The following is a 9,496-nucleotide window of genomic DNA, read 5'->3' as shown; positions in this document are numbered from 1 at the left end:
GCAATTCCTAGAGCTACCGTGACCAGCTCGGGAAAATCTATGGATTTCGTAGAGCTAGAGGTCTGCCAAACATCGTCTTAGTCCTTGTTTGGCTCCTAGTGCAAACGGAGCGGATCGGTGCGCCCCTGTTGCCGCCCCTCCGCCTCTATTCCTGTTACGTGTGGATTAGTGTCGAACCGCCCCTCCCTTCAAAGAAGCCTTGCTGGCCCGCCGAGCACCCGGGGTCGAACCTAATGTAGAACCGGAAGCCGCTCGCATGCCGGCGCTCTCGGCGACGCTTCCTGCAACCTCGCCCTCCCCCCCCTCCTCACTCATCGTCCCCAACCTTGTCGTGGACGGACCTTGGACGGGCCTGGCACGGGCAGCATGGCGGCGCAGCGTGAGTGGGCGAGCGCGACAGCAAGCCTGATGAGAACGGAAGGAGACCGGCGAGCAGGATTGGGCGGCGTGGCCCGCGGCGATGCTACGCGTGCGGAGCGAGCGGCGAGCGCGACGGCGGCAGTACAACGGCGAGCTCGACGGCCAAGCGGGGCCTCACCAAGGCGAGCTCGCCCAAGCGCGACGGCGCAGTGAGGCGGGCGGCGCGTGGCTCCCTCGCTGAGACGCGGCGGCGCGTCGGGAACACGGGGAGGCAGGATGTGGAGGTGGCCGGACTCTACAGAGAGGCGGCGGGGGAGCGGACGCCTCGAGCGGTGCGACCCCAGGGTCGATGTGGGTCAACAAGTTTCCGACCCTTTGGACCCTCTTCCCGTCAGGAGCGATCCACTTCGAACCATTGGCTAAATCAAGGAGCGGAGCATATTTTGGAACGGGTCGACCCGCCCCTGTTGCAGGTTAAGAGCTAGTCATCAATAGCTCTGGAAAATCTTGGATCTAGAGCTGCAGGCATGTTAAGTATTTTTGCGTGACTCATTTTATTTAGATTTTATTTTTGTAATCAGTATTAGATGAAATAAAAATGTTTAAACCACTTCAATTTAGTCTATAAAACACAAATCGAGCATAGATCTCGGAGCTACAGCTGTAATTACGGGCTGATCTGAGCCGTTCGGAACCAACCAACGGTCGCGGCAAATTGTCGTGACTGTTTGCTGTGGCCTTGTCGGAACACTGGCCTCACCGCTCGCTCAGCGGCCGCCGCGGCAGTTTCTGCTGGCTCGCGTCCGCCGCAGCGACTGCGGCTCACGGACGCTCCCTGTCATCCTCCCTCCTGATCGAAGCCTTCTTCTTCACCCGCTTTATCCCCGTCAGCCGGACTCGCCGAATTCTCCAAACCCTAGCGCCAAAATCCCCATTCCAGTAGCCGCAATCGGAGCCGGATTCTCTCGGTTTCCGGCTGGCGCCGGTATCGCGTCTCCGCATGATGCAGCGAGCGCGCTCATGAACTCGATGGACGAAATCAACCTGCTTCGGCAGGCGCAGCGGCAGCATCAGCACCACCTCGTGGTGCGCGGCATCGGGGAGGAGATCGACCTCGAGATCGGCCCCGGCGACGACCCCTCGTTCTCCGGAGCTTCCTTAGTGGCCGTCGCGTCCACGCACGACACCGTCGTCGACGCCGACGACCACAAGAGCCTCCTCATCCCGTGTTCGCAGGCCGGCGCGGCGGACGGGCTGGCGCCGCAGCAGAACCTGGCGCAGGGGGAGGAAGAGCATGACGGGATGCTCAGGCAACCGTCGGGGCACACCAAGAAGAAGAAGAAGGTGGTGAAGAAATGGCGGGAGGAATGGGCGGACACCTACAAGTGGGCCTACGTCGCCGTGCACGACAACACCACCAGGATCTTCTGCTCGGTGTGCAAGGAGTACGGCCGGAAGCACCGCCGGAATCCATATGGCAACGAGGGAAGCAGGAATATGCAGATGAGTGCGCTTGAGGAGCACAACAATAGCTTGTTGCATAAGGAGGCGCTCCGGTTGCAGATGGCCTCCAAGGAGAAGTTGCAGCCTCCTGAGATCGAGAGGCCGGTCTATGTCAAAGGTTGGTGTTGTCGGCTTGTTGACCCAGCTTCCGCAGTTATACTCAAGTTTCACCTTGGAACCGATGTAAGGACTAGGCAATGTGTAATAATTTTGTTTCTAAAATTAGTGTATTATTTGGATATTCCAGGAAATATACTAACATTCAGTTTTAATTGTGTATTGCTGCATTGTGAGAAGTAGATAACATGGTTTTCAAGATATCACATGTTTTATTCTGTTCTGTGTAAGTGTGTAGCATATTCATGTCCAATAACAAGGAAATCCTATAACTAAATGTCCAATTGAAGTGACAATGCTAATATGACCATATCTGTTACTTCATCTGTAGAAGGGCAGGCCTGGTGCAGTGGTGAGAGCTGTCTCACTGAGTTACCAGGTCATGGGTTCGAAGCAGCCTCTCTGTAGATTTTGTGATGTCCAATTGAAGTGACAATGCTAATATGACCATATCTGTTACTTCATCCTGTAGAAGGGCAGGCCTGGTGCAGTGGTGAGAGCTGTCTCACTGACTCACCAGGTCATGGGTTCGAAGCAGCCTCGCCGCAGATTTTGCGGGGGAAAGGCTTGTTTCGGTTTATCCCTTCCCCATACCCCACTCATGTGGGAGCCTCCGGCACTGGGTCTGCCCTTTTTATCTGTTACTTCATCCTGTGCTATTGGTACATAGTTGGCAAGTGCTTCATGTTCTACTAGAAAATGAACATAGCATGAAGCAGATATTCCAGTTTTATTTTCTTTTTGGAGTGGAATTACCGGTTCACCTTGAAGTTATTGTTATTTATATATTCAGTTTTGGAGCCGAATTACCAGTTCGCCTTGAAGTTACTGTTATTTATAACTATATATGATATGTGATGTTATCATCTGTGCTTTCACTTTCTTTATGCCTTCTACCCAGTGTGCTCCATTTTCTATCAAACCAAAACGACTGTATGATATTATATCCCTTGCAACGATCCAACAACTCTATGACATATGACCTTGCTCATTTTTTTTGTCTGCATTTTGGAATTGTCTATTCCAGCCTTATCGAAAACAGCGGCGTCAATACTTGAATGTGTCCTAAGGAGGGATCCCCATGAAGCTGAATATATACAGTCCATCCAGGTGGTGGTTCATTCCTTAGAACCTGTTTTGGTGAAGAATACCCAGTAATTCTTCAAATCTCCCTCCATCCCTTATAGAAATAATATATGCCTAAACCTTCAGTATAACGTAGTTTCATTTGATAATGTTTCAGATATATTCAAATTTTGGAGCGTTTGTTGGAACCTGAGAGATGCTTTATCTTCAGAGTGCCATGGATTGATGACAGAGGTGAAGCACATGTCAATAGAGGTTTCCGTGTGCAATTCAGTCAGGCGTTAGGTCCATGCAGGGGCGGTCTTCGATTTCACCCATCCATGAGCTTAAGTGTGGCAAAGTTTCTGGCCTTTGAACATGTAATACTATACTTGTCTAAAATTCACTTTCATGCTACAACACATAAGCTATTTGTTTTTCCCTTGTTTATTTACAAGAAAGACATTGCCATAGGTTGAAGTACCACTCTAGGTGAACTATGAAGTGCATTTGTGATGCTAATAACTTGCAGCCTTTTCTTAGCCAATGATTTTGAAGCCATGGGTGTGATTTGCTTAATGGATGCATTTTTTATGTTTGCGTTGCTTTATGGAAGAACTTTAACATGCTATCCCATCATCTTTCTTCCATACAGACTTTGAAGAATGCTTTGTCACTGTATAAACTTGGAGGTGCTGCTGGAGGAAGTGATTTTGATCCAAAGGGTAAAAGTGATAATGAGGTGTGTGTACCGTATTTTGATTCCTCAGGACAATAACATTTTTTGCTACAAATCTCAAAATCTTGTCCTGTTAGATAATGCGCTTTTGCCAAAGTTTCATGGATGAGCTGTATAGATATTTGGGCCCTGATCAGGTACTTCCCAGTTAAACATGATACTCAGTTATTGGAGTTATTCATCTCTATATTAGTTAAATGAATCAATGACTGTTCTTAGTCTCTATTAGTATTTCAGACTTCGATCTTTTGGTCCAGGATTTTCCCGCTGAAGATATTGGTGTTGGTCCAAGGGAAATGGGTTACCTTTTTGGGCAGTATAGACGCCTTTCTGGCCATTTTCAGGTAGACTGGTGGTTCTGAAGTCCATCATATCCAGAATTTAGATTATGGGAAATCATGGATACATCCTCAGTGTTGGGGGTGGGGGGTTATGAGGTTATTTGTTTAGTTTCTGCTTCCACTTCTTTGTTCATCAGTTCTCTCTTGTCTGTAGATTTCAACTGTCGTGCTTATGCAGGGAAATTTTACAGGACCTAAAATTTTCTGGTCAGGGTCAAGTTTTCGAACAGAAGCTACTGGATACGGTCTGGTAAAATGCTACCTTAAATTTTCGTTTGGCTGGAGATAGTGTGTTTTGTGGGTACCATAGTTGTTTCACAAGTAATATTTCTGTTCCATGTGTTGACTGGACCATTGTCCGTGTTCAAAGTGAAACACCATATGAAACCATTCTGTCCGTGCAGGTGTTTTTTGCGCGTATTTTACTTGCTGAAATGAACAAAGAGCTTAAAGGATTAAGGTTTCTTACAGAGATCCATTGAGTTTTTCTTCGTTATAATTTAGCCTTTTGTTAGTTTCATACTATGCAATGTTTTCTGCAGATGTGTGATCAGTGGTTCTGGAAAGATAGCAATGCATGTTTTGGAAAAGCTTTTGCCTTGTGGAGCCATTCCTGTTACTGTCTCAGGTATACAGTTTCTTTGGACTGACTACACAGGATATACATGGTTTGGAATAGCATCAATATCATTATTGGCATCAGATGTGCCTTGAATTGGGTGGATTTATCATGTCTACTCATATGTGTTTGCCACTTTGCCTATCCTTGTCATACAATTTCACATCATTAATATGTAGAAGTTAACTATGCACGTATATGAAGGGCGGGCCTGGTGCAAGCGGTAGAGTCTTACCGCCTGTGACCGAAAGGTCCCGGGTTCGAGTCGCAGTCTCCTGGCATTGTACAGGCGACGGCAAGACTTGCCACTGACACACTTCCTCAGACCCCGCACAGAGCGGGAGCTCTCTGCACTGGGTATGTGTAGAGACACACCTCACACTCAATATGGGGGGTGACCTTCATATATATAGTCAATATGGCTGGGTATACAAGGAATACAATCAAGTATACATAGCAGGTGCTAATTATAGCTAATCACACATAGACTTCCCTAATACCCGCCCGCAGTCTAAGCGGGAGGATCCCGGACGCATAGACTGGACCTGAATTCAGTAAATAGTTGTACAGGAAGGCCCTTGGTCATGATGTCTGCGAACTGGTGAGAGGACGGCACATGAAGGACCCGAACTTGTCCCAAGGCGACCTTCTCACGGACGAAGTGAATATCAATCTCAATGTGCTTCGTGTGACGATGATGAACGGGATTGGTTGTCATGTAGACAGCGCTGACATTGTCGCAGTAGACAACCGTCGCCGAAGCAATGGGAACATGGAGCTCCTGCAGGAGCTGGCGCAGCCAGCAACACTCGGCCACCACATGAACAACAGCACGGTACTCTGCTTCTGCACTGGAGCGAGAGACCGTGGTCTGACGCTTGGAGGACCAAGAAATCAGGTTGTCGCCGAGGTAGACACAATAGCCGGAGGTGGAGCGCCGAGAGTCTGGGCAGCCAGCCCAGTCAGCATCGGAGTAGGCGACCAGTGACTGAACAGGGCCGACATCAATGTGGAGGCCGGAGGAGAGAGTGCCCTTCAGGTAGCGTAGAATCCGCTTGATCATCGAGAGGTGCGGCTCGCGGGGATCATGCATGAAGAGGCACACCTGTTGGACGGCGTATGCCAAGTCAGGACGGGTCAGCGTGAGGTATTGGAGTGCGCCAGCAAGGCTCCGGTACGCGGACGGATCAGCAACAGGGGCACCGGCGGTGGCAGAAAGCTTGCATGAGTGTCAACAGGTGTCGTCGTAGAGTGACACTCAGCCATGCCGGCGCATTGAAGGAGCTCAACGGCCTACTGTCGCTGTGATAAGAACAAGCCGTCGGCGGAGCGAGTGACGGAGATGCCGAGAAAGTGATGGAGTGCGCCCAGGTCAGTCATGGCAAACTCAGAGTAGAGGCGCCCAATGATCTGCTGTAGAAATGTCGTCGAGGACGCAGTAAGTACGATGTCGTCGACGTACAAAAGCAGGTAGGCGATACTGGTCCTGTATTTGTAGACAAAGAGGGAGGTGTCGGAAGCCGAGGCGACGAAGCCGAGCTGGCGAATGTATGTCGCAAAACGCTGGTACCTGGCTCGGGGAGCCTGCTTCAGGCCGTAGAGGGAGCGCTGCAACAGACACACATGACCAGGAAAAACAAGATTGACGAAGCCTGTGGGCTGTTGGCAGTAGACGGTCTCCTCCAGATGTCCATGGAGAAAAGCGTTCTTGACGTCTAGCTTATGAATAGGCCAGGCGCGTGAGGCAGCAATGCTGAGGACAGCCCGGATGGTTGCTGGTTTGACCACCGGGCTGAATGTCTCGTCGTAGTCGATGCCGTGGCGCTGGGAGAAGCCACGAACCACCCAGCGAGCCTTGTGGCGGGCGAGGGTACCATCGGAGTGGTACTTGTGCTTGAAGATCCACTTGCCTGTGACCACGTTGGCGCCGGGTGGCTGGGGCACGAGGCGCCATGTTCTGTTGTCGATGAGCGCCTTGTACTCCTCAGCCATGGCCGCACGCCAGTTTGGATCAGCCAAACCGCTACGGTAGTTGGAGGAAAGTGGAGACGGAGTGGTTGTCGCAGAGAGCCCCACATACCGCATAACCGGTATGGCCCCGGACTAGGTCCGCGTGATGCGTCGTTCCTGCTGTACGGGAGGTGCTGAAGGAGCTGCGGGCGTCATTGGCTACTGTACAGGAGCAGTAGCTGGCTGTACAGGAGCAGTAGCCTGCTGGACAGGGGCAGGAGGCTGTTGAGCAGATGTAGGAGCCGATCTTGGTGCTGTAGAGGATCTGTCATGCGCCCGGGGACGCCGGCTATAGACAAGCCGGATGTCCCGCAGGACAGCCGCTGGAGGAGCAGCTGGAGTCGGGGCAGCCGCTGGAGGAGCAGCAGGTGGTGGAGCTGCTGCTGGTGGAGCAGCAGGAAGTACAGGGCCGTGGAACAAGATCGCGGAGTGGTCAGCTCCTCAATGAAACTGGGATGTGACGGCCCAGCAATAGAGGGCAAAGGTGCAGGACGCACCGGCACTGTAGTACCTGCAAGCAAAAAATCCAGGTCGCTTGGCGAGGACTTAGAGGGGTAAGGCCCGAAGGGAAAACAAGTCTCATCGAAGACCACATGGCGAGAGATGATGACGCGCTTAGTGGCCATGTCGAGGCAGTGGTATCCCTTGTGGGAAGAGGGATAGCTGAGAAAAACACATGCTGTGGAGCGAGGAGAGAGTTTGTGGCGAGACGTGGCGGTCAAGTTTGGATAACAGAGACACCCAAAGACACGTAAGTGGGAGTACTCGGGAGGTTTGTTGTGGAGGAGAGTATATGGAATGCCGTGGCGAACAGCGGAGCATGGACGCCTGTTCAGAAGGTATGTGGCTGTGGCGAGCGCCTCAGCCTAGTACTGAGCAAGCATGTGAGCATGGAGGAGCATCGTGCGACTGATGTTGTTCAATGTGTGAAGAAGACGTTCAGCCTTGCCATTTTGTAGGGAGGTATATGGACATGAGAGGCGTAAATGAATACCATGGGAAGCAAAGAGAGTATGGAGGGTATTGTTTACGAACTCAGTGCCGTTGTCGGCTTGGACAGCTTTGATGGCAAGGCTGAATTGAGTGTGGACATAATTGCAAAAATTTGCAATATGTGTGGAGACTTCAGATTTGCGAGTGAGGGGAAAGGTCCAACAGAAATGAGTAAAATCATCAAGTAAAACGAGATAATATTGATACCCGGATACACTGGCAACCGGGGATGTCCATACATCACAGTGAACAAGTTCAAAAGGCATGGAAGTATATGAACTGGAATCTGAAAAAGGGAGGCGCACATGTTTGCCAAGCTGACAAGAATGACAGCAGTTGCTCTACTTTATTACAGCTGATGGACGCATTACGACGAAGAATGTCAATGGTGGCGGAGCTGGGATGACCAAGACGGTGACGCCAGAGGTCGGTGGAGATGGCAATGCTGGCGTGTGGAGCGGAAGATGCAGCAGGGAAGGTGTAAAGATCACCAGCACTATTGCAGCGAAGCATCACGCGTCGGGTCGGGATATCCTTGACAGAAAAATTCTATAGAGCAGTTGTTGTCCCTAGTAAATTGACGGACAGATAGCAGATTGCAGACTAGAGATGGGACAACTAAGACATTATTTAGATGAAAATTGGACGCCGGTGTATGAAGAACAGACTTACCATGACATGAAATAGGAAGATGTGCACCATTGCCAACTGTAATGGAAGAGTGAGGAGGAGGATGACGAAGAGGAGTGTACCATCCGAGGAGCTCATGTGGGAGGAGGGCCCGGAATCCAGGACCCAGGGATGCTGGCCCTGGAGATGCATCTGATTGAGTGTAGCGACAAGACCATCCTGGTTCCACATGGGGAGCTGGTTGAGAGATGTGGAGCGGCGCAAATGTCGTGGGGGCTGCGTAGGCGACGAAGGCCGTGTGAGCCTGAGGAGGGGCGCCAAGCATGCTTGGGCGCCAGCCGGCCTGCTGAGCCGAAGGAGGCCTGTGGTGCCCATGGATTGTAGCAAAGCCAGGGGCCATGGGTCGGTATTGACCAGTTGGCCACGCCGCCGTGCTGCCCTGCGCAGAGCCGCCTTGTTCCAGCACCGGCCCTTGCCCTTGCCCTTGTTGCCGAATTGCTGTTGCACAGCCGACCGCCGCCCTTTGTGCTGTCGTAGCGGTCACGTGTGGTTGTGTGGACCTTCCAGAGTTGGTTGTGACAGCGAGAGCACGGCACCCGCCCGGGCCTGGTGCAGCCAGAGTCGACGGTGGTGAGGAGGGCGGTGCTGGTGACCGTATTTCGTCATTGGCGAGACGGAGCTCCTTTAGGGCCAGCATGTCATGGGCCCCTGGCGATTATGGGAAGGACAACGGAGTTGGCGATGTCGTCGGCGGTGTTGGAGAAGCGAGGATTGAGGCCACGCAGAAGGGCGAGACGAGCTTCGAGTCCTGGGCAGATTGCCGACGTAGCGAAGAGCGGCGGCCTGGGATCTTCAGCCGCTGGCAGAATGCCGATATGGTGCTGTCACCTTGCACCATGGAGTGAAATTCGTTGAGGAGGAAGATGGCGCGCGGCTCCCGGTTGGCGCGGAAGATCCCTTCAATGGCCACCCACAGATCACGGCGGTGGGATCGGCACCGTCCATGGCGAGGTCGAGGACGGAGTCGTCGACGGAGCTGGAGATCCAGCCCCGAACGCACTCCGCGGCATCCCACTAAGGATCATTAGGACGAGGGGGAGCAGCCATCGATGTGCGAGC

The 9,496-nt window shown here is 51.9% G+C and overlaps 1 protein-coding gene across 6 annotated transcripts; it reads left to right on the top strand.

The window, feature by feature from the left end:
- Positions 1-1,105: 1,105 nt before the first annotated feature.
- Positions 1,106-8,743, top strand: LOC136532618 (uncharacterized). 6 transcript variants are annotated; one of them, XM_066525209.1, is made up of 9 exons: positions 1,106-1,981; positions 3,008-3,134; positions 3,224-3,425; positions 3,701-3,787; positions 3,862-3,921; positions 4,042-4,128; positions 4,304-4,375; positions 4,530-4,585; positions 4,668-8,743. In XM_066525209.1, exons 1-9 carry the CDS (start codon positions 1,381-1,383, stop codon positions 4,837-4,839), a joined length of 1,464 nt encoding a protein of 487 aa, XP_066381306.1. In that variant the 5' UTR covers positions 1,106-1,380; the 3' UTR covers positions 4,840-8,743. The 6 variants fall into 6 exon arrangements, 3 of the variants coding, with proteins under 3 accessions (XP_066381306.1, XP_066381308.1, XP_066381307.1); XR_010778265.1 differs by having other exon boundaries at positions 1,107-1,981; positions 4,317-4,446; positions 4,668-4,721; XM_066525211.1 differs by having other exon boundaries at positions 1,107-1,981; positions 4,317-4,375; positions 4,668-4,762.
- The last annotated feature ends 753 nt before the right edge of the window (positions 8,744-9,496 follow it).

The sequence above is a fragment of the Miscanthus floridulus genome, unplaced genomic scaffold (assembly GCF_019320115.1).
Source record: "Miscanthus floridulus cultivar M001 unplaced genomic scaffold, ASM1932011v1 fs_671_2, whole genome shotgun sequence".
Taxonomy (NCBI): Eukaryota; Viridiplantae; Streptophyta; class Magnoliopsida; order Poales; family Poaceae; genus Miscanthus; species Miscanthus floridulus.
Note: the sequence above shows the minus strand (reverse complement) of the source record. Positions and strands in the feature narration are given on the sequence as shown.

Coding starts and splice junctions, on each gene's coding strand:
- LOC136532618 (XM_066525209.1), top strand. CDS start 1,381: ATGAACTCGATGGACGAAATCAACCTGCTTCGGCAGGCGCAGCGGCAG. Junction 3,426..3,700: donor AGTTTCTGGCCTTTGAACAT/GTAATACTATAC, acceptor TCTTCCATACAG/ACTTTGAAGAATGCTTTGTC. Junction 3,922..4,041: donor GATATTTGGGCCCTGATCAG/GTACTTCCCAGT, acceptor CTTTTGGTCCAG/GATTTTCCCGCTGAAGATAT.